At 31.4% G+C, this 25882-nt stretch overlaps 1 protein-coding gene and 1 long non-coding RNA gene across 2 annotated transcripts in view; both read right to left on the bottom strand.

Annotated features, from left to right (window-relative positions):
- Nucleotides 1-838: 838 nt before the first annotated feature.
- On the bottom strand, nt 839-10324 carry LOC149478057 (facilitated trehalose transporter Tret1-like). Its single transcript, XM_089709720.1, has 11 exons — nt 10139-10324; nt 6821-6973; nt 6427-6629; nt 5812-5998; nt 5171-5335; nt 4126-4262; nt 3562-3654; nt 3111-3222; nt 2442-2556; nt 1595-1750; nt 839-1362 (listed from the first exon to the last, which is right to left on the bottom strand). The coding sequence occupies exons 1-11, from the start codon at nt 10200-10202 to the stop codon at nt 1332-1334; spliced, it is 1416 nt and encodes a 471-aa protein (XP_089565846.1). The 5' UTR covers nt 10203-10324; the 3' UTR covers nt 839-1331.
- Nucleotides 10325-19330: 9006 nt separating this feature from the next.
- Nucleotides 19331-25882, bottom strand: part of LOC149478053 (uncharacterized) — a 113486-nt gene continuing 106934 nt past the window's right edge. Inside the window, exon 2 of the long non-coding RNA XR_016317516.1 lies at nt 19331-19526. This is a non-coding gene — a long non-coding RNA (uncharacterized LOC149478053). The remainder of the gene's footprint in view (nt 19527-25882) is intronic.

Genomic DNA, 25882 nt, shown 5'->3' with positions numbered 1-25882 from the left:
CTCAAGCGAGCTAGAGCAAGAGCATTCTTTCTTGATCTTTAAGTGTAAACAAAAACTCGTATAAAATGTTGTTCAGTATTAGAACATTGCAAGTATTTGCACTTGCCTTAGATGGCACTTGCAATGTTACAAGTCACAACTCACACATCACAGGACAACGAATTTTGTAAATTCCAATAGATTACTGTTAATTTTATTTTTGCACGCAGGTCGAAGCGTGGCAAATTTATTTTAAAGCACTTTTAGATGTATCTCATTCCAGAAAACGTGTTATACAAAGATTAAATAGGTATCTAAAGATTTTAAATCAAAGTTAATTTCATGAAAGAAAAAAGTCCTACTATATCGAGCAGACAGCAGTGGGATTATATTGACTTGGTGTACTTTAGTTTATTATGAAATTTATAGTAAGTGTGTACTTTATGAATTAGATTTATAGGTTGTTATCAAGTTTAAAAAAAATGTGAACTATGTTAGGGAAATATTCTTAATTACATGAAACCATTTGGTCATGATTAAGTATGTCGTTTACACTATAGAAATGGGATGGATTACAAATAAAAAACATAGATATTCAGTAAAATAAATTTTATTTTTAAAATAACAACTAAATTCTAAATTTACAAAATACTGTGGATTTTTTATAAACCCTTTGTCAGTTGAAATGGTCACTATGTACAAAATATATTCAGAATACAAATTACATATAATACATTTATTTATTTATTTATTTATTTATATTTATTATATTTATTTATATTATATTTATTATATATTTAAAAATAATATTGCCAAAAGCTCATTTATTAATTAACATTACTTCAAATACTAGATAGTTTTTAGTATATTTTTTTCGGTTGTGAAATATTAACTAGTGCGTACTTACTGAATACAATGTAAAAATGCAATCACAGAAATTAAATCAAGTTTTACTTATATTGATGACATTTTATGATTATATTAATTATTATATTATATAAATTATGATGCTTACATAACTATATACATATGTATAGCATATACTATAACAATACATTTCTTCCTACGCTTACTTTTTTATAAGTATTTTATGTAGCTCTGCCATACAGGCTACAATAAAATTAGTGTCGACAAAATCATTAATTAAAGTTATAAAATTGGAAGTTCTGAAGCACATTAATTATAATATTTTTTTTGTTATATTCTGTAGTTTACAATAATTCGTTTCATCAGGAGTTCCACAAGGATCAATTCTGAAGCCTTTGCTTTTTCTTTTATATTATAGTCTTAGATTATAGTCATCTAATTTTTATTAGATAATTGATTTTTCCTCTGTGACAACTTAAATTATATTAGACATCTACTGGTTTATTTTCCTTTGACCTGTAAATGGAAAAAAGTATTTTAGTCAGTTGGTATATTAATACAACCTATTTTATTAGTTTTTTTTATGAAATTATCCTGGTACTGTACCTATTGAAACTTATTATTCTATAAAGTTTTTGATGAAATTGTTAAGGTTTTGCCACTTGTTATTTTTTTTATTCTTCTTCTTAAAACCATACTTTTCAATATTTATCGAAAATACTTAATTGAAATTATTATGAAAAATTACCCTTTATTTAACATTTCTTGAATCTCGTCGAAGGTTTTTCCTTTAGTCTCCGGTAATAAGGGACTGACAGAGAAAATGAAGCCAAATCCGCAGCATATAGCTAGTATCCAGAAAGCCGTGTATATGCCGTATGACGCTGCTACATCACGGAAAAACCTAAATAATAGAAAAATAACATATAAGGATAAAAAAGTGTGTGCCGAGCGAGCGATTAAAAAATTCCAAAATCGTCTTCTTACTCTATGACGTGATGGTATTGCTATGACGCGACCTTGAAATTTTACTCTCAACGCGCCTAAAGTAGTTTCACTTCAAAAAAATCGTTTATTTTCTTTATGTCTATGTATAAATAAGGTTTGAATTCAAAAAACGCACACACGCTCTTTTTTGTATTCAAACCTTATTTGTACACTGCTCTGAAGCAAATAAACGATTTTTAAGCTATTGCATAGCTTCTATCGCGGGCCTTGAGCGCGGGGAACGAATCCAGAAATTCCGTAACGAAAAACCTCACGCTCCCCACGGGGACGGGCGCGGAGGTGTGGCTTGAAGGCATAGCATGCAATAGCTTTACCGCGGCAGTCCCCGAGTGTCACACGTCTTTTTTTACACGCTTTATATTAGCTTCACCTGTATGTTTGTTTGTTTGTAACCGACTTCTTTGGGCGCGATTTTGACCCACTTTAAACGGTCAGATTGCGTTCAAACTTTGTAGATTTATTGAGGACCGATGACAATACACTAATTTGATAAAATTTTCTATTTTTTAGTTCGGTTTTCTATAAAAGGCGTGTTTTTTAGTTTTTTTTAACTATTATTATTCTATTATTTATAATTTAAACTGTACCTGGTCCACACGAAGCCAGCAAGCCAGCAGCAGAAGGAAGCAATACCACTGGCGAGGCACTTGCTTCTCGCTGGGAACATTTCTGCCACCAATATCCAGGGAACTGGACCCACGCCTAAAGTTTAAATAATTTACTTTTTTATTTAAACTCCTTCAAATTATTGAAGTGAAACTTCTTTATCGGGGTTGAACAAAAATTTAGTGTAACATTTTAGCGTTACGCCGTACGCGTGACATTTTTGCGTTACGCCGTACGCGTGACATTTTTGCGTTACGCCGTACGCGTGACATTTTTGCGTTACGCCGTACGCGTGACATTTTTAAGGTCATAAAGAAGTTTCACTTCTTACGTGTGTACGCTAGTACACGCATACATTTTTTTTTATTGAATCTCAATTGAACATTTAATAATGTGAGGGAAAAGACAGAAAAGCTAGGTATATTAAATCATGTACTTATATTAAAAACGATGTTATTCCAACATATTGGATATTTTTACCAAGTTAATCGTGGAATAAGACTCGAATTCCCATGTAAAATTAAGAAACAGGCAAAATTAAAATTTGAAAATTCACAACAAAAGATCGAGATCAAGAAATTAAAATAAAAATTGATAATACACTATAGCAAATTTGGGGTTTTAAGTATATAAGAAAGAAAATAACTTACCCAAAGTAAAAAGAATCATATATACGATAAGGCAGAGTAAAGGTAGAAACGCGTACGGCGCCACATTGTATTTGTAGTGAGAATCTAATAGTGCGTATACACCAATAATACCCTGAAATATAATTTTATATTTATTAAATTAAAAAAAAAATCAATAAGTCCAATAAATGGTTTCTACCATTTAACTAAGACTTTCTTCATTATGGGTCTTTCGAGCCGGATGAATTTATTTCAACAATAATAATTAATAAGTGACAATTATTCTCTATAAAAATAATTAATTAAAAACAATATTATTAGTATATTTTACGTGACTGAATTAATAAGTAATAACTACAAATAAAATTAATTTACTCTATCTTTATAATGGTCGGATCTATTTATTTCAACAATAATGAATATCAATTACCACCTATAGTTATAAATTCTAATATATGTAATTAAAACCAACCAAAAATATAGAAAGGCCAAGTGAAGTAGTCCACATGAGTAGCTTTCTGCCCAATCTGTCCACAACTAGCGGTGTGATACAACTTGTGACTACCTGCAAATATAAAAAAAAAATTGGTTGTCTGTAAAGTCGGTTTACTGACGATAGTTGAACGTGACAACGTCCGATTGTGCTTCTCTGTCGCTCGTTCCGCGCTCTCGATTGCACTTCAAGCCTTACACGGAACGCCTCAGAGCGAGGTAACGCCGCATGATGCATGTTTTTTCGTGCGTGCAGCCGGCTATCGAATTATAAGACGTTGTCACGTCAAAAACATCACATTATATTATTCATACACACAATGATTTGATATCATATTATAAATTATGCCTAAAAGTTTTCACTGCCCATATTCTAACTAAAGAAAATCTAAACCTCAGAGAACCTTGTACATCTTTACCAGTTTTTCCTCCAAAAGTCTAAAATAGCTTGTCAATAATATTATTAATATACAAAACTTCTCTACCCAAAAAAATCTAATTTTTTAGGTATCAGATACTATTCTAAAATTAATATTTTCCTTACCTGAACAACACCCATAATAATAGTACCGTCAGCAGCAGAGATCCTAGTGCCGATCTTTACTAGTAACTCTTCCATATAGAACAATAACACATCTATACCAGATAGTTGGAGTAACATGGCTAGGAATACACAAATACCTGTAGGACAGAAATAAAAATTGGTAAAAAAAATAATACTAAAAAAAAGAGCGTGTGTGCCGAGCACACGTGTCAGGAGTGGAACTTCTTTGGCAACATTATTAAAAAACTCGTCACCATACTCCAATTAGGTATTGCCATGACGCAACCTTGAATTTTACTCTCAACGCACCTAAAGAAGTTTCACTTCAAAGAAGTATGCCCGTAAACATAGTCGTCTACGGGTAGCTGTGACGTCAATTTTTTTTAAGTGATTATGGTAAAATCTCGGAAAATACGAAACAACAGACTAAAAACATTCAAAGTAGAGTTATAAGTGAGACAGACGTTTTTAAGTAGTAAGAAATAAATAACACATGGACTAAAATTGTTGAACTTTTTTACACAAATTATCTTAATACTATTATAAAGGCGAAAGTTTGTAAGGATTTATGGATGTATGGATGTATGGATGTATGGATGTTTGTTACTCTTTCACGTAAAAACTACTGAACCGATTACAATGAAATTTAGCACACATATAGAGGGTAACTTGGATTAACACATAGGATAGGTTTTATCCCGGAAATCCCACGGGAACGGGAACTATGCGGGTTTTCCTTTGAAAACGCGGGCGAAGCCGCGGGCGGAAATCTAGTAGCAAAATAATTTTTTGAAGTGAAACTTCTTTATGCGCGTTGCGAGTAAAATTTGTATGCATGAGTAAGTAAAATGAGCATGGAGTAAGGCTAAGATTTTTGGAGTATCTTTGAATCTAGCCAAAGAAGTTTCACTTTTGACACGAGTGCTCGGTACACACGCTCTTTTTTTCAATCGAAATTAGGTTCAAAAATATTTAAAATTACCATTTAATTACTGGACAATAAATAAGTATAACGTACCTACCTACTTTAATTATTTCGTCTTACCTAAAGCCTTAAGATTTCCTTTCGTAGCCCACAAATCCTTAATACTAGGCTCTGTCCTGAATTCTCTCGCTATCATCGCTTGAAGACCTTCCAATTCTGCTTGAATACCAGCTTTTGGTAGACCTCGTAATTTTTGCAGTACTTTTGATGCTTCGTCTATATTACCTGAAATATATGAATATTAAATGAAAATTAGGGTTGATTCTGATGTAATTATAAATAAATTGTAATTGTAATTTAATAAATAATGGAATAGATAAAATTATTATATGAACAAATAGTGAAATTTTAAGTTATGCAGTTTTTAAAAAGGATGCTTCATATAACGAAGAAGTTTATATAAATGATTCAAATGAAACTTTAAGCTTAGATAAGCTCCAAAATAAAGGAAACAGCTAAGGATGGAAGCGAATAAAAAATTAAGCACTTAGAAGTTAGAATACAGAGTATTAGCTTTTAATTTAAATGGTGGTTTAAATCGTGATTTTAATTTTGATGGTTAACTTAAGACGAATTCGAAACATAGCAAGTTGATGGTTAACTTAAGACGAATTCGAAACATAGCAAGTAAGGAAGCAAAAGCTAGTAAATTAGGTAATTTTATTTCTTTCATTATTTTGAAAAATCCCCTGAAGACCTACCTTTATAAACCAAAAAGAAGGGTGTCTCCGGTATGAACCAAGTGAAAGGCACATAGAACAACGACAGAATGCCCCCCGCAGCTGTCAGACCCCAATAAGTGGTAAAGGGACCAATAGCATACGCTAGAAGGAACCCTATGTTTATGAAAAGGAGGAAAAATGCACTAAGGGCTCCTCGGATTTTGTCCTGAAAAGTAAATTTGTAAAAGTAGGTATGATTAACAGTGAAAAAAGAAAAAATGTCCTCAGTATTTGGAACATAATACAAAATTTTACATATTGAATACCTATAGCAGCTAAACTCAATCCGAAGAAATCATGATATTGGCATAATATTGTTACAGTCACTGTAACAATATTATGCCACTGTAATACAGTGAAATATGTTTTGCTTCTATTGGGTTTTTTATTTATTTATTTTTTGATCCAGATTATCCTTATTATATAATATATATCCTTATCTCAGACATGAAAAGGAAACTTTAAGTTTAATGCTTAATATAGCTGCTACGTACAAAGAAATTTATACATGTGCTATGTTTTGCTTGTACAAATCAAATCAACTAAATCTTCTGTACCTATAAAAAACAGCTTCTTTATCCAATTTTTCCTTACCTCAGCAATTTCCCCAATATACAAAGGCACAGTCGCAAACTGCATTCCCGTAGCACACCCCCACATTACTCTAGCCGCGTATAGAGTTGGCAAACTCGTGGCCACACCGGCCAATAGCCAGCCCAATAAGAGAGGAATGTTGGAGCATATTATGATCCAACGTCGGCCAATACGGTTGGATAGAGGTACTGTTATTAGAGGTCCTGAAAGTTTAAGTTTGGATTTGTAGTTTAAGTTTGGAGAAAGTATGTTTTAACTCCTGTAAAAATAAAAATTTAATTCCGTAAAACTTGAAATCTTCTTTTACAATGGAAGATATCAACTTGTCTTTTTTTCCTAATTTAGGTAGGTAGGTATACCTAACGTTCAAAATTGTCTCTACAGACTATAGTACCTAGTAGTCCGCCAAGCACCAACAAGGAACCAATCCAATTTTCTTCTTGTAAAGTTGGTTCACGTGGTAGAGGGGAGTTTTCTGAACGAAGCTGTGGGAACACTGGTGACGTCCAGCCCATAGACATGCCTGTACACAGACTGCCGTAGCTGGCTGAAATTAAATATTTGTATTATAAATATAACATATTGAAAAAAGACGTGTGGCACTCGGGGACTGCCGCGGTAAAGCTATTGCATGCTATGCCTTCAAGCCACACCTCCGAGCCCGTCGGAGTGGGGAGCGTGAGGTTTTTCGTTACGCAATTTCTGGATTCGGTCCCCGCGCTCAAGGCCCGCGATAGAAGCTATGCAATAGCTTAATATAACATTTACAAGCAATAATTTTAAAAAATACCCCACCACGGCGCTTTTTCCATGCAAATACTTAGTCGTCCTTTTTCGTGTTTTTTTATAGACATTATGTAGGTAAATGGAATTTGTAAAAGGAAGTGTCGTTTCTATGAAGTAATATTGCGAGGTATTCGTTGTAATAAAAGCAGAATATAAAAATAGAAAAAGTAAGTATAACAAATTCTAGATATTGGTGAGCTTTCTAAGTGGTCAAGACGCCATGTAGAGCCATGGTAGAGCAAAAGACGCTGAAATCCTGATTTTAAACTATTTATTATTGTCATAGTAATAGTTACTGTTTTTTTAAGGAATAACCATGGATTGAGAACTTAAAAGAAATAGTCGCTAAATAATGCTTTGTTCATTTGTACATTGTGCGTTTATTGTATTACAAACGGATATTACAGTTTATTACAATTTATAATCATAGTCCGGTCAATCAAGTAAGGTATTATTAAGCAATGAATAAAGACGTAATTATAATCTATACGTAATTATTCTTGTATCTATGGCGATTAAAAATTCCTAATAGATTATGCAAAGATTCAATCACTAAGTACGCAGTTTTTACAATAGATTTTCAATTGGTCATTGCTAGAAAGCGACATTATCTACTTGTATTTAGCTAAGAAATTCAAAGACATTCAAATAATATAATTTTTGAAGTGTAAGAAGCATTAATGTTGCAAAAATTAATAAAATTCCTTTTAACACCATTCGAATCTGCAAGCTGCATGGTAAGCAGTGTTATCTTTTTTCTTTATATTCACAGAAAAAATTATTCTTAACAAGCTAGGTCTAAGTAAAACATAAGTCACGATCTTCATACACATTGTGACCATGATTACATTCACGGTGATTTATCAATTATGTTAATTAATTCTTATTGCTCTTTGTATTAAAACTATGCGAACACGTGTTAAGCGAAATTAATTAAATGGCCTTGGGAAAAAGAACAGTTTATTTATTTTTAGTTTATAGTATAAAATACTAGAGATTCAGTAATTGTTCGTATATGTCTCGACTTGAACTTTGATTTTACAAAATAAACTGCATCAACGTATTTCCTTGTATTTTTAGTCATCTTAAAATGCACAAGTAAGTAGATATTATCATACAGTTGTGAATTATTGATCTCATGAGTCATATTCCTCGATGTTTTTAAAAATCTAGGCGCTCTACAATACATTCTATATTCTATTCTTTAAAAAAATATACTTAAATATAAAAAGCATTTGAATACCTACTATAAAGTAAAATGAATGAATTTGAATTCAATTCTTTCTTAATTTTTCAAGTTAATTTTCCACAAAATTAGAATAGATACCTACTCTACAAAAATCTCACTTTAATTGGTAAAACCTAAGAATACACATAGAAGAAACACATGAGGAAACACACAAATTCAATAAATCAAATACGACCTTATTGGTAATAACAAAAATAACGAATATAGCTCTAAGATCACGGAATGTTAATTTCATCGAAGTACTTCTACTAGTTAGCCTTGGGTACACTGCAAGCCTGTTAGTATCATACCTAAACACTTCCTTGTAAGCTCTTGGATATTAGGAAATTAACTTTAGGAGCTTTTAAAATGGCGTACAGGAAATATTTTTAGGAAGTAAGCAACTCCCTAAATACTAAATACTAACATAAGATGTAAATTCATTCATGAGACTATAATTCTTCCTAATTATCGCATTGAATTTTGAAGTGTAGGTATATATTATACCTGAACTTTATATTTTTAACACATAATTATAGAATTTAACGGTCTTACTTAAGAGAACTCTACCAGACGATTTTTTCTTAATAAAAGCACATACTGATCTTTCATATAGGTATGTAAATATTTAATATATGTATGTAAGTACAAAAAAATAATCAATTGCGCAACTAACAAGTATCTTTCTACTTCTTGAGGTAGGATTAAAATTAACGTATTTATATGCAGTTTATAAATTAATTCCCTTGTAAATTATAGGGTATGTGGGGCAGATGCTATTAAGGCTAAAATAGGAAAAAATTAAACATAGTTAAAATATTGTCCATTCTATCGTAGTAACTACTAGTATATATAACTACATTGTGAGGTAGTACAAAGTGCTTTAGTGCAACTACTAAGTACCTACTTGCTTCCGGTCTACGTTACAAAGGTCATTGCACCGAACCGAATGTTAAGACAATCAGTATATTTATAAAAACGATTTTAAATGTAATCAGCAACCGAATCGTTTTATCAGTTACGGAGCTTTGATGACACAAACAAACTCGTAGCTGCAATTTTTTTGCGTTTGGGTTCATTCAATTAAAATTAAAATAACATTGTAAACACCGAAACAAATCGTTAATTGATGAGAATAAAAAGTTTTACCGACAAAACAATGGCAATTCTTTTATTTGTTAAAAATAACGGATTAACGTAGTATCTAAGTACTTACCTAAGTTTTACAACTATTATTCTATAATATATTTATCTAGTATGCGAATCTTAATAGGAAGTAAGTATATAAATTTATTAGAGTTTCGTCCACAATATGTTCATTGTTTAAACTGCAGCTTAAATAATATTTTTCAAGGTTTCGTGTAGTGCATAATATTATGAAACTCAGTTGCTAAATTAATTAATTATTAAAGAAACCTTTTGTTATTAATATTTATGCGGCCAGTATCGAATATGTAACGTGTATGATAATAAGAAACAATTTTTTATTTTGAATTCATACCAATATACATATTGAGCACGTACCTACCACAGTAATTGAAAGAATAAGAAATCCTTTATAATAGAAACTGAATGGAAAACTATACAGAAGTAATAAAATAATATTTAACATGCATAACTTTTAACTATGTCAGTAAGTACATAAAATATTAATGAGATATAACTCAATTTTTAAAAAGTTTTAAAAATTTCACTTACCTAGAGATGCCGCCAAATATTGCCGCCATTTTAATTTGAAATCCGATTTGAAATTTTCGAACATCACTATGTTTTTTTTTTAACGCGATCTATAGTCTATGACAACAATAAAAATAGTACAGTCTACAATGAATGAATTAAATAAAGCCTGGTCTAGACGTGTTGACGACTAGCCATTGCGTTTAATTCTGGACTAGTTACCTTGTACTACCTGTTACCCTTCACAGTATTTTTTATGCATTGTAATTGTGACTTAAAAAGATAATCAAATGAGTCTTGTAAAAAATTAATTATTTGATGTAGATTTAGACTGTCACTTACTTTGTTTCAATGTCAAGGCTTTAATTGTGGGGAATGTTTAACTGTTTTTTAACGGTTTTAACATTCATTCATATTATGTTATTACTGTATTATTTGAATGACTGTATGTACCTATGTACTCGCTTTTTATGCTATTGCTTTTGTTAAATGAAATATTATTTATTTTATTACATTATTTCTATTTTCTACATTTCAAAGATGTAAAAATGTGACATAGGTAATCGGTTATCATATTATAAAGATAATTAAAAATAATAGAAAAAAAAAACATTTTAATATGAAAACCATGTATTTGAAAACATTTTAAACAATATAACTATAAAGTTTTTCTAAACATTTCTGAACAAAATATTTTTCTTATGTTGCATTATTAAAAACAGATATTTGAAAAGATAACTCATTATTATATTTAGAATATGCTTCTGAATATTATCTTTTAATTATTATTTAACTGATATTATTATATTCTTCAGCAGCCAGCGCCAATGGTGCCGTATTTTTTCTGGTACCTGAAAAAAAAAAACTTTGATTAAAACGCTTATAGACTCTATACGTTTATGTTAAGATTCAATTTCGCGTGACAATGCCTCTAGCTACTAGTTATTATTCTGTGTTATCGGTAATGGAACAAAATAAGTAGCAACTCAATAATGTAATAATTATCTTAATGTGGAAATTTAAATCAAAGTACATGTAGAGATTTTTAAATAAAAACATAAAATATAAAACTTTTCAGCACGAGCTCCTGGTCTTAAAACAAAATTCTTCATTCTTTGGATGTTTACAAAACGTAAAAAAATCAGTTATGAAAATACAATTTGTTTTTGAATCCTTATAAGATCACAAGAGTGGTTCATAAGATTTTCGCAGTTTGTTTTATAATAATAATTTATATTGTAATTATAAAAATAATTAATAGCGATTCTTTAGAACGACCTTATCAATGACTACGTACATGTTAAAGTTCGAGAGATCAAACAGCCCGGATCTTTTCTCTTAATCTTTATAAAACAAACTTACAGTTTTTTATCAATAATCTATTAATTAAAAATATATATTTTTATAAATTGTCCTCGTATAACTTTCCTCATTGTATCATCTTTATACTATTTCTATTATTCCTTGTATCCAAATTTAAGCATCATCTTTTATATCTTCGATTAATAACTAATTTGAACTCAACAATATTTATTTTTTATCAAAAAACTAAATCGCCTCCAAATGATCATAACTTTACGAAATTTAAATAGGACCATTAGCCCGGAACCAATTTTCAAATAAAAAAAGATATATATCAATATCAGTTCACCCAGTGGAAAGTTCTGAGTTAACAAACAAAAAAATACAATTGAAATGAGACCTCCATTTTTTGAAGTTAGTTGAAAACTTACTCAGCACAAGTGATACAGATCCCCCAAGTGTCTCTTGTCCAACCAACACCACAGTTATTTACTTATCCTATGTAAGCGATGTCTTTACTTTTACCATTTCTAGTGATAAAACCAGCATAGTCGTCGTAATCATTTCTACGGTGTCTTATTAGTTTTTGATCATTTACAGCGAAATCGTCATTTTCAATTTCATCACTCATAATATCTATTACTCTAACATCTTTATGGTCAGCTATTTCTGATTTCTTAGGATACACGGAATATGAATTTACGCAAATATTAAGAGACAAAATAATTGCGACTAATACGAGACACCCCTTCATGATTACAATACTTGAGACAGACTGAGATAACTTTCGTTCAGAGTTTATCGTTGAATTTCTTATCATCATTTACATAATATACATAAATAATAATGTGCTCTGTGGTTTTACCCGTATTTCTGCGCTCCTGTTGGTCTGAGCACAGAACTATAGTGGGTGGTGGCATGATATTATAAACATATAGCTCTCCTAGATAAATGGACTATCTAACACTGAAAGAATTTTTCAAACCAGACATAAGTAGTTCCTGAGCTTTATAATGTTAGTATAGTTATGAGAATATAATACATTTTAATTTAATTTAACTTGTTAGTGACGATCGTTGTTTGGATTAATTTATTTATTTGCAACATTACAACAAACTATTTTATGTTTATCCGGTTTAAAAGGAAAAAAATAACTTACTCTTCACATTTAATACAGTGTCCCCACAGAGATCTTGTAAAACCACGGGAGCACGGATAGTTAATAGCACTTAAAATCAGAACTTCCTTCATTCCATTAGAATTTATATACATATTCATAATCCTTATGTTCTTCAAGTGATCTTTTTGTAAGTTTATCATCAATACTATTATTTTCAACCTTTGAAACTACTTCAATATGTGCATAATATTCTTTTGATCTCACGTCATTGTTTTCAAAAATTTCATGTTCTATGACTTCTTTATTTTCAAGAGCTATCATGTTATGGACGTATATGTGTGTGCTTTATGACCCGTCCGACTAGGGCCCTTCCGGCCTCCTCCACTCAAGCGACAGCCCAAGCCAAGGTTCGAGATCCCCGTCAATGGGGGACGCCCTTGCGCATGTCGCTACCAGGGTGAACCTTTAGTTCACCCACTTTAGAAGCCCTTCTGGACATTGAACTTATTAATGATCATTGAGAGACGCCTTACAAAAAAAGTGCTGTATGTATTAATGTTTTTGTTTCTTCTTGCATCTTCTCTTAGCGAGTCACAGTTAGGTTTGAGATGTAGAGATAAGTTAGTTAGTTTTGTAGCTATTTAATAAGGTATGTGTTATTTCAAATAAACGCAGTATTTAATCAGCAGTCTTAGTGTTTCAATCCTCTCCCGAAGCACCACCTTACAGGTTTTTATTAATTTGTACATTTTCCTGTATTAAGCAAAAGCTCGTAAAAACTTTTACCTACATTGGATTTCTTAAACAATATTGATTCTAATAGGTATAAATATTATTTTGTATCAATAATATGAGTATCTCATGCCTATGATTATTATATATTTAACAATAATTATAACTTTTGATTCTTCGATATTTCAGTTTCCTCACAATGTTTTCCTTGACTGTATAGCAGTGGCGATGTTATGTACAAGCGCAGATAAATTGAAAAATCCATTTATTTCCTGTACACACGCCTGGTCTCGAACACTGACTTATTGATTTGAAGTCCAAGCTCATCACTACTGAGCCACTGCAAGGTGCAGTTATTTAGACGCTATATTAATCGAGAGGTTTTTTTCTTCGATCCCGGTGGAGACGAAGAAACAAAATGTCTCGGTCTGGCAGAACACAAAAGGCTGATCACCTATTTGTACCTAAAGAAAATCGATCAGTGCAACAGATGTATGCATAATGCATCTGCCCTTTACCCCACTACACTACCCCCCCCACTACCCCACACAGGACTTTACTAGTAATCGTGAGATTATTAGTGAGTATAAAATCTCATTGCCAAAGACAATTTTTTTAATTATTATATTTTGTAGTTTAATTAATATTTGTATCAAGTCAGAACTAGGTATAATAAATTAACTGTATAAGAATACGATAATTGCACGCCTCATAAGCGAAGCGTTGTGGTGGGTACTACTGTCACTTCGCGCAAAACATCTGATTTTTCAAACTTAAAATGTCTTTATGTATCATACATTGCACTTGTAAGATAATACATACACACACATATTAAGAAAAAACACTATTTTTAACATTCATGATATTTTTGATGTCATTTTTGTTATTTAAACTAGTTAAAAAACAGTTTAAAAAAGTTCCGTCTTGGACGTCCGTGTGTCTGTATGTGCGGAGGATTTTCTTGTTAACACGATAGCGACCGAAATACTTTACTAATCGAGTCTTTTTTTTTCTCTTACGCTTGAGTATGCTCAGGAATAGAACCCTTTCATTTTTCAGGGTCTGATTCGATGTGGTTTAATTGTTATTAAATAAACAAAAATAATAATTAATAAATAATTATTAAAAAAAATTATGAGGCGTGCACTTTTGGATTTTCCAATTTTTGTATTTCCCTGTTCATATGAAATATGAAACTATAAAGGTAACTTTGAAACTATAAATAAATAGATTATAATACTTATAGCGATTTTAATATATTATATTCTGTATATATTAGAATAAAATATATAACCTTTGTAATGGATTCTTGGTACATATATTGTATCTGAAGAACTTTTTCACATATTATTTATTTTCAGGTTTCAAATACCTAAATTTTATAGGACTTGTCTCTAAAAACCTTTTTAAATATTTATACAAATCTGTGTTTTTCAATTCATGCACCAACTGCATTAAAACCCATCTTCCCTCTATTTGTATTTAATTCATAAGCGTTTTTCGCTTTTATGAAAGAATTTTTAAACATATTTTCATGACATTCGCAACCAATATCGGTGACTTGGTCCATTCCTGTCCAACTTACTCCATTAATTTTTTAAACGGCTCTCGTGTTGCAATTTCTGCTAAAATGGAATATATTATACATATACTGATAATTATACTTGCTAAATATAATCCTACTAATATTATAAATGCGAAAGTTTTCGAAAATGGATGTTTTTTGTTTTTTTGTTAGTGGTTTACAATGAAATTTTGTATGTAGATAGTTGAAGACCCAGAATAAAACATAGGCTACTTTTTATCCTGGAAATCCTACAGAAACGGGAACTATGCGGGTTTTTATTTGAAAACGCGGATGAAACCGCGGTCGGAAATCTAGTTATTTTTATAAAAATAAAAAGATTGTGAGTAATTTATAAAGATCCTACTGTAGCAGGTAGATACCTACAATCGAATTTAATTATCAATGTTGATTTATCGACAATGACAGGATCGCTTTGCATGTAGTGATATTTAGCATAATTATGAACTTCAAGGTCATCCATCATCATCATTTCATCTAGCAACTTCTTAATTTTGAAATAGAATTTTTAAGCACAGTACATAAAAATACTTCATTTATTATGTAAATAAACAAAGTTCGTAGGTAATCAAAATTGCCTTCTGTTTTTATTTCGTACTTTATCTCCAAAGTTTTAAATAGGGGTGTTTTTTTGCGGCGAGGGTTGACGCGTTTATTGTAACAGGAATCCAATTAGTGGCAACCCACGCCTCGCGGTGAAAATATTATAGCGGGAAAAATTTTCTCGTCGAGACGGTGCGGATGGCCGCCATGTTATATTTTTCTTTTTTTTTTTTGACAGCGTCATTTTAAAGTTGTGGGCTAAGGTAGAATTCTGTTGACAGGTTTAAATTTACATAATTATGTTTAGGTTTTTTAACTAATATTTAACTACTAACCGACAAATTATTTCTACAAAGGTAAAAATAAATGTCCGTAAATTAGTCTGCCATTAGTCATAACAGTTTTTATGTTTATGCAAGATTACTTACAATTGAAAGGATATTCTAAATAACGTTAAACAAGAAGTAAAATAGCTACAGTAGTAATAGCAGTTTATTCATAGAAACTAATCAATCTGTAAATAATTCGATTGCAGAGTGAAATACCTATAGTAATGTATAAAAACTTTACCAACGTTTATTCGATAGAAGTTACAAATTGCTTCTTTTTTCTGAATCTTAACATTTTTAGCACAAAAGATATATTATGTAGAGATGTTTGTTACCTTTTCACACCGAAAAGGGTAATACGATTGGGGTAAAATTTGCAAAAAATGTAGATTGTGGTCTTCCGGATAAGCACAGGTGACACCCGGGTATCACCGGTGAATCCACGACCTTATAATTAATGTAACATATTAACATTGTCATATTTTGACCCTCTTTGTTCAAACATACAAGTAATAATAACATACTAGGTATTCAATACTAACTTAAATAATTGTAATAGGTAATCGCAATTAGGGATATTGTAACCGACTTCAAAACGGGAGGTTCTCAATTCCACGGTTTTTTTCATGTAATTTTGATAAAGAAGTTACGATGAAATTCTGTAATATGTAATATCTTATGACTGGACGTACTAAAAAGGGAATTTACCAGATGTTTCGTTAGATGGCGTCGGTTGTACGAACTTATAAATATTCAGTTTTTATGATGAAAATCTAAGATGGAAATATTTACGTTATAACTAATTGTAGGTATTATGTAAATTTGATGTTGTAAAACTACATTTCGCATTTTTGCTCTACTTGGCGATTATTGTCATGTTCGATACTTTCGTAATATGAGTGTTGAACGTTTTTAAATTATTATGTAGAGACTTACTAAAAATTGTACATAATATTGTATTTATTCAATTTGCTTTTCTTTTCTTATTCCATACCTTTTACTTCTGCGGGTTATCCATAAAGTTGAAGGTGACAATGACCGTTGAGAAAGATACTCGGGTATTTACCGCCAAGTGACCTATGCAAGCGTTCCTTTCTCTTTCATCCGATAAATTCCTTACCTTTAAATACCATGAAAAGGCATCCGCATAAAATAGTAGCAATTATAATGATGAAGTAATTTTCGCAACTACCTATTATCAACTGTCACTTAAATGTGGTGTATATGTACATTAAAAATTTGTACGTTACCTATCTGTTTCCAATTTTATTATTTGGCATTGGCATACCTATAGTTTCATCTGCCAACTTGTTAGCTTGCAGATAAGCTAGTTCTTTTCAAGTTAAAATAAAAGCTTTAAATCGATTCGGGCGGGAATTTATAAGTTTTCTTCAAATTATTACGAAGCAATATAATTCTTTATTGACCTAAACAAAAATTTACAACATTGCACGTAGGTTTACCTAGTCTGTAGGTACAATACTAGTTTAGTTTTAACTTTTACAATTAACTATCTCAAAGTTTCTCGCGTTGCAAGCTAACTAATTGGCCAATTAAAACAAGAACAGAATGACACAACCTACTGATGCCTCGGTTACGATTCGATACGCGTTCCTATTGGAATCGATTAAAAAACACGACGAATCGAATCGATTTGAACGCTTGTCGACAAACGATTCACACAGATGGCGCGAGATGGCGCTGGGAATTGACAGCGATTCTCGCGCCCTAATTAATTTTATTTGTAAACATGTGGCTGCTGGATTGGTTCTATTATTGCGCTTTAATTAGTCGAATGTAGTGGTATGTAAAGAAAGGGACGAGAATTTGGATGTTTGAATGAGTGTGGGTTCCGAAATTCCTAATAGAGGTAGTCGTAGTTTAGCTACCTACATCCGTAAATTTCGTAAGATACACAAACCAAACATTAACATACTCGTACTCGTAGTTTTAATGATCCTATAGGTAATTAGATAATATAATTAATAACAATATTATAAAATGAATGTGGTGGTTGAAAATGTGCATTCAAAGATCTATTAGTTTGAGTTTGAGTAAGTATACAGTATTGATTAATTTAAAATTGCATAATTTTTCACTTTTTAACAATTATCTTCGTCAAATAAGCAATCATAATTATTGAATATGTCATTTCCAGATACAGTAACGTACATAATATTATATCGACAGTAATAATCCACTGACAAGCTAACTTAAACCCAACATATCGCCTTTTGATACCCACAAAATGAAACTGTCGTCACATCATCACCTTTGATTTTTCAACGTCGCCAAAGAAATAGGACATCATAGCTCAGTAATCAGTTAGGCGAGACATCCAATTTGTGTTCAATTTGAAATCTTAATAAGCCGTCAAAGCGTTCCAGAAATAGTTCACTTACTAATTAGTTAGTCAACTTCGCGTTCCGTTTGGGGATGGCGACAATTGACAAATGCGTTCTGCGCCGCGCGATACATACAATTAGTCGTGGAATTTCCGAACGCAGCCGTCTCGTTGACAGCGGCAAACGTCAATGTCAGATTTGGGCGGGAAAATAAACTTTTCCGCTATCGATATAGAGGTTAGATTCCCTCCATAATTGTCGCTGAATTGTTTGCTTTGCGAGGGGAGTATTTGAAGAGGTCTTTGTCTGGACGGCGATAAATCATTTGGGGCTGTCACGTGTCTCGTTGGTTGTGTGTGACAAATTACCTCTGCGCCACCTAACAGGTAATCGGAGATCTTAATGCTGCGTAATTAAATGGGTAACGCATAATTATATAGGTATAAAAAAATCAATGATAAATGTAGGTATCTAACTATCTACTATCGAACAAAAAGTTCATAAAAAGAGATTATTTTATAGACTTGTATTTCAGAGAAAACTATTATTATACCTACGTCTTCTATAACTTTAAATAAGTTGTTTATAGATAAGAAACTTGTTGTTTTTTGGTTAAACCGAAGAAGTTAAAGGTTTTTAACGAAAAAAGAGCAGAAACTAATTGATATGGGATTTTGAAAGTTTAACTCTATCTGGATGAAAGTAGGATGGCATCCGGTAAGATTATCAGGAACTTGCGAAATAAATGACATAAGAAACCTACAATATATATTGTTTTTATTTATTTGTTGATAGAAATTTATTGAACTTTCAACATAATAACACAATATTATGCGTATGCTTACCTGCAGAACAGACTTCCACAGATAATATAATATATACAATTAATAGTTCTTCAACTAAATGAAGCTCTATTAAAAATAGAAACAAGGAAAACAATATATTCCAACCTGCATTAAATAGCTCTGAAAAGTTTACAAAAAGCAATAACTCTTAAAATAATACATACTCGATTTATAAGTGTTATAAATCAGTATCTTCGAAGCCAACTAACAGGACAATAATAATCCAATTTGAATTCTGAGCACGACAGTAATTATTATATCAATTTATTTCGTAAACGGATTTAGATTCATTTATAATGTACGTAATGCAATTGGAATGATTTTGTAGAGTGTAGACATATGTTTTTGAATAAGTATAAAAATTAAGGAAAGCTCTTTAATCTAAACCCGAGATTTACTATTGCCTGAGATATATAGTTAGTATATTCATAAAAAGTGAAGTCCCGTGTCCCCTAGTGGGGTAAGGGGCAGATGCATTATTCATACATCTGTTTCACTGATCGATTTTCTTTAGGGACAAGTAGGTGATCAGCCTTCTGTGTCCTGCCAGACCGAGACATTTTTTTTTCTTCGTCTCCACCGGGAATCGAACCCAGGACCCCTCGGTTCTACGCTCACGCGTCAACCACTGTACCAAGGAGGCGGTCAAATATATACATACCTACCTACTTATGTCTTTTGAAATCTGACTCACATTTCATATTTAAATGTAAGTCAGTTTTGCTCGTGTATTTGGAAAATGTAATCTAATCCATACTAATATTATTAATGCGAAAGTAACTCTGTCTGTCTGTCTGTTACTCAATCACGCCATAACTACTGACCCAATTTTCATGAAATTTGGTAAAGAGATATTTTGATACCCGAGAAAGGACATAGGCTACTTTTTACCCCGGAAAATAGGATAGGTTTTATCCCGGAAATCCCACGGGAAAGGGAACTATGCGAGTTTTTCTTTGACTGCGCGGGCGAAGCTGCGGGTGGAAAGCTAGTAAGTATTGAATAATTTATAATACTTATTACAAGAATGTAGAGTCTAAATAAACTTTCCAGACAATGTCAAATAACAGATAGGAAAAAAAAATATGTACTTTGACTCTCAAAGATGAATAAGGAATAAGAAATTGTTTTTCCCCGATTGATGCTCAGTAATTAATATGGCCCATTTCATTTGAAATAACAAAAAACTGAATGTGACTGTGTGTTTACAAATTGTTTTTTGGTTTAACAAATTGCTCATTAACATTCTTGACACATTTGTTCGCTTAAAATAAACTTACGGTCTCATAATTTGTTAGCAGGAACTAAATTAATTGTAAGTTAGTGGAGGGGCGGACGTTTGAAACTTTCTTATTTATATATAGTATTTTTATATAGCATATACCGTCCGCGCTTCGCCCGCTTTGTCTAAAACCTAATAAATTATATACTAAAACTTATTATTAGTCTGTGCTAAAACCATTAAAACCTTCCTCGTGAATCACTAGATATCTAGGTATTAAAAAAACCGCATGAACGTTGCGTAGTTTTTAAATATTTAAGCATACAAAGGGAATAGGGATAGAGAAAGCGACTTTGTTTTATACTATGTAATCATTCTATCTACCTACTAAACAGAAAACATAGATAACTAGGAACATCACCTACCTGATATTGTTTTCAGTGCTACAGATTAGTACATAGTTAGTGTTCTGAATCAATTAGATTTTTCATGAAATAAAGAGTTATTCTTTATCATCCTCAAAATAATTAGACTTTTATGTGCCTCCTGCAGGATCAGAAGGTCCCAACAACAACTACTTACAATTACGTGGTTCAGTGGGTTTGAAGAAGTCCTCGAGATATTTTACTTATATATACGTGCTTATACATAGAAGTTCTTTTAAAGTAATCTGTGTCTATGCCTACTATATCTACAATCTACATCCTACGAATAGAATACATTATGATCTTATTATTACCACCTCGATCCAATTTTTTCTTGAAAAATTAAAAAAACCCAGGCCCTTTTACAAAACCATAAATTGCTGTTTATTAGCGAAGAAGATATACCATGTAAGTATGAAAAATAATTTTATCATTTCTGTCGTCCAATCACAAGTTATTATCACTTAAAATAAAACGTTTTAATATCGCCAGATAGAATTTTAATTGGGAAGCTGGCTTTCGACATCTTTTTTTGAAAACTTTTTAATTAAACCCTCCACTGAAACGGACTTTATGCTCTGACGTGTTTATTAATGATTAAAAACTTTGTTTTCCAGAGATTTTTCATCGTTTTCTCGCGTTAATTATGGAAGCGATGCGTTCTGAAATTTAATTTTAAAAGAGTTTTTAAATTCTGAGTAGAATATTATATTTGAATTTAGATCGATGTTCTGATGAGAGGTTGAGGTTATTTTTTATATGAAATAGAGCACTACAATAATATAACAATACGACTACTTAGGTACAATTACTACCGACCTACTTAATACGGTTTTGAATAGATAATTATTTGCAGTTATTAATAAAAACAAATAAACATTAAAACAATTTGATTTAGAAAAGTTTAAATTTGATTTAGAAAAGTTAAAACCAATTTGATTTAGAAAAGCTGTGCATCGTGTTTCCTTACCTTACGTCACTTTTAAGTAGGTAACATTTCACAATGATTATTTTGTAGTTTATGTAACTAGCCAAATTGTAGAGCCTTCAGTAAAAAAGTTTTATGGTTATTATTATAAATAAAGTCTACAAGCTGGTTAGTTTGAACAAGAAAAGCCTGGTACCAACCTTTTCAAAACAATAGGTCCTAATGAATATAAGCTTACATTACCTAATTGAAATGACGAACATGTAGACTTCAATAGCTTCTTATAAGTTCTTATTACGATTATTTTGTCCTCTCAATACCTATATCTTGTTATGATACAGGAACATACAAAACGGTCAGTTCATGTTTATATCTTATACAAAGATCCCTAGCGGTGAGACGAATCATTGATTACTGGCGTCTTGACGTGACGGAATGTCCACGGTAGTTTTTGTCAACTTGTATACACAGGGTGTGCTGTTGAACTTAAATGGTAAGATTATTATGCTATTAAAATAAGTATGGAAAAACAACTAAATACAATGGTTGCCTGGCAGGGATCACTGCATAGTGATAAGGCCGCCCTTTCTGCTTTTATTTTATGTCTTTGTTACCTTGTACCTAGGTACCTACTTATTTTCTTGCACAATAAAGTGATAGGTAAATAATAATAAATAGGAATATACAATTACTGAATACAATTATTAGTCGAGTCCTATACATATATATAAAACTAGCTGCTCCGCGCGGTTTCACCCCCGTGGCTCTACTCCTGAGTCCTGTTGGTCGTACCGTGATGATAATATATAGCCTATAACCTTCCTCGATAAATGAGCTATCTAACACCGAAATATTTTTTTAAATCGGACCAGTAGTTCCCGAGATTAGCGCGTTCAAACAAACAAACTCTTCAGCTTTATAATATTAAGTATAGATTTCTGTTTAGTGGTTTATAAGAAGGAAGAAATGGATCAGTAAATCAAGTTTGAAATACCTTTACCATAAGAAAGGACTGCTCTGACTGAAATGCTCAGGCCTCAGACCCTTGACATAGGAAAGAAATGTTAACTTATGGATTGTTGAAACTGGCTGATGTCAACGATATCTATAGGTACCTACTTACTACTAACTGCTCAATAAAAATATGTATTTCTTAATTTGGTTTGTTTTAATTTGTCCTCTTTGTATTTTAGGAGACATTCCAATATAAAACTTCACTCCTAGGTACTGGAACTCTTTCATCGACCAAACTCTGCAGGCAAACAATTTTAAAAAACATCCCCAAATTATTTCTAGAACAGTCTGTAGGACCAACAACAAGCCCAGAATCACCACTAGTGCGTGTCATTGGTATCCCAATGAGAGATCTTTAACATCTATTAAACGGCCCAGTAAAAAATAAATAGTCTTTGATTGACAGCGTCCGGAGACGAATAAAAACTCGTTAAACTACGAATGATTAAGGGCTTGGTCTAGTAGTGCAAACAAATGCATCCTGTCATCCTATATGTAAATAATACAAATGTACTAAGGGAAAGTTGCTCCACTTAATTTTTAAAAATTAAATCATTCGTATGCATAATTTAATATTCGTAATAAGTACCAAAAATGACAATTTGAAACAATTTTCGTGAAAATTACACCGGGTGATTTTTTTTTTATCAGTACACAAAATTTGCGAATACTTTCTATTGATATCTTCAACTTCATGTTTATATAACTGATCAACTTTTACAAAGAAATTTGGACGAAATATAAAAAAAAATAAGCTTTCCATACAAAATGCAGAACTCTATACATTTTTTTCGACCTAAGTTTCTTAGTGAAAGTTGTTCAGTTTAACTAATAAAACGGATAAACAAATTTTGTATATAATAAAAAAAATGTAATGTTTGTGTTAAATGAAAACAAAAGATAATATTTATTTCTGACTAGCTTCCGCCCGCGACTCCGTCCGCGCGGATGTCAGTCTTCGCGTCTTCTACAGATTTATTATATTATGTGTAATATATAGATTTATATTGATAAACCTAATAAATCTTTTGCTAGCATTCTGATGCTTTATCGGTTGCACTGGATTTATCTCTTTTTTTTCAATCGCTTGAATGATATAGGATGGGTCCTTGATGGGCATCGAATACTGAAGTCTCGAATCAATCAATTCTGACAGTAGGCAATTTATGTAAAATCTTGATAATGGTCCATCATTTTATTTTGCCTAAACGTTACATACTTTTTTATATATTCTATTTTTAACGAATGATTCACTCCAGTCCAAACAGCAAATAAGCAGACTTCTGCTTCTGCAACGTTTAGTTGTCCCTGAATTTAGAAAAAATAGTCATGATTCTTATCTATGACAAAAGTGTTATTTTTTGCATTGTATTTCAAATATTTAATTTTTTTTAACCGCATCTTCCGCATTCATGTCTTTTGCCGGAATTAGACATTTAACTTCTACTAGTCCCATTTTCCCTTTTTGATATGGGAGTGTATAAAGTAAATTTTTTAGATATTTCTCGTTATACTTTTAAAAAGTTATTATTGTCATTTTGCTCATTAGGTAAAGTAATTTCGATATCAGTTTTAAGTTTTTTGATACCTGCAATAATAACGTCATAATCGCCTGCACATACTTATCGATTACAACCTGTATACAATCCACCATCCACATTCATAATGTTTTCCTGTCCTCCTCTCCTTTACGCTGTTCACCGATACATTTGAAATGAGTAAATCTGCTACCACTGAAGGATGTTTCATTGTGATCAGCAAATTTTCACCACTGTTGTCGATTATATTTGTTTTTCATTTTTAATCAGCAATTGGGAATCATCAGTTTTGTTTTTTGCAGATTGGTGATGTACCCTAACAATACGTCGAAAAGGGAAAGCATCAACGAATTATCGTTTTCGTCCTCTTTTTTTATTCTTCGCGTCTCTGTTACTTCTGTTTGTTTAGTTCTCAAGTCTCAACACCCACTGAATTTTCTATGTTATTGTGATCTTCCATTACATCTGAGTTTTGATGATGTGATGATAATCCATTCGTTTTAATATTGTATTTAATATTATAATCAGAATATAAAACCAACATCCTGTATTTAAGTTACAAAATTAATAATCAAACAACATGCCGCTACGTTGAAAATGACTAGAAGAAAAAATTAAAACACCTCGGATCAATTTTGGAGTAAACAAATCATTTTCCCCGTATGGGGATTTCCCCGGATGAACTTGGGAAGTTCAAGTTCTCAATACAAGTTTATATTATATTTCGTATTTCTCAAACGAAAAATAAACATTTTTGGAACTTCAAAAAAATTATATTATAAGAAAATTTATGAGCTTACTTTAGTTTTAAAGAAATATACATCCCTTTACTGACACCCCGTAAAATAAAGAAATTGTTGCCAATCACCTTTGCAATCTATTTGGTTTCATTAACTTTATGTTCGAAGATAATTTTTTTTCTAGTAGTTACACGCGTATTTTTTTCGTTTATTTTCCATATCGAAATCAAATGTTTAAAAATACGAATATTTGCACAAAACTAAGATAAAAATAATCAATTAACAAAAATATTAAATTTAATGAAGTAGAGCAACTTTCACTTCGGTATGAAGGAAAATCGAGCGTAGAGCACACGTCAGAACGCTCCGGCCCAAGGAGCGCGACTAAAGAAATTCGCTAGGATTTTTCCTAATTATTTTAAATATTTTTTTAATATTTAAGGAATTATCAAAATTCAAAAAAAATTTTTTTTAAAGGATTAATACTCATTGGTCTTCAACCAACTCGAATAAATTAATGGAAAAAATAACTTTTAGCAGTATTTATCAATAGATTTTGTAAGGCAAAAAATGGGAAATTTAATGAATTTATAACGTTCTAATTAAGAAAATCATAAGTTTTTCGGCAATTGTGTTCAGCAGTTTTTAATAACGACTATATAAGGATAATAATGCGCTGATCAGATTGTGTAAATTGTAATCGGTTGCAACGTAGTGAGTGCACAAACTTAGCTCGAAATGTCTTTGGGGGAAATAGACTTATCTTGAAGGCCTGATTAAGGTAACATAAAGTAACTTTATAAATGTGAAAAAATTCACGCGCATTGCGTATATAACACTAATTGATAAACAAGAAAAAAAAATTCAGTTTATCATTTCATTAGCCGGGAAAAAATTGTCAAATAACTTGTTGAAAACGCAATTTTGCTAGACTGCAGCCTTAAGATTCGTTCGGAAATTCGATACAGTGTAACTTATAAAACCTCTTTGGTGTAAATTGGTAGACTCTTTAGAATATGGTAGTTTGAAAACGTATTTATTTACAAAGGAAATGTTTCATAATAGATAGGTAACTAACAACCGATTTACCTATACCT

Source organism: Colias philodice, chromosome 23 (genome assembly GCF_061535455.1).
Source record: "Colias philodice isolate Cphi_HAF_F1 chromosome 23, ilColPhil1 Martin Lab GWU primary, whole genome shotgun sequence".
Lineage (NCBI taxonomy): Eukaryota > Metazoa > Arthropoda > Insecta > Lepidoptera > Pieridae > Colias > Colias philodice.
This window is presented reverse-complemented; position numbering and strand designations above follow the sequence as displayed.

What these genes read in the sequence shown, in the direction of transcription:
- LOC149478057 (XM_089709720.1), bottom strand. Translation starts at nt 10,202, where the DNA reads ATGTTCGAAAATTTCAAATCGGATTTCAAATTAAAATGGCGGCAATAT. An exon ending in ATATTTGGCGGCATCTCTAG is followed by an intron (nt 6,974 to 10,138) that starts GTAAGTGAAATT and finishes ATTTAATTTCAG; the next exon opens with CCAGCTACGGCAGTCTGTGT. An exon ending in ATATTGGGGAAATTGCTGAG is followed by an intron (nt 5,999 to 6,426) that starts GTAAGGAAAAAT and finishes TTTACTTTTCAG; the next exon opens with GACAAAATCCGAGGAGCCCT.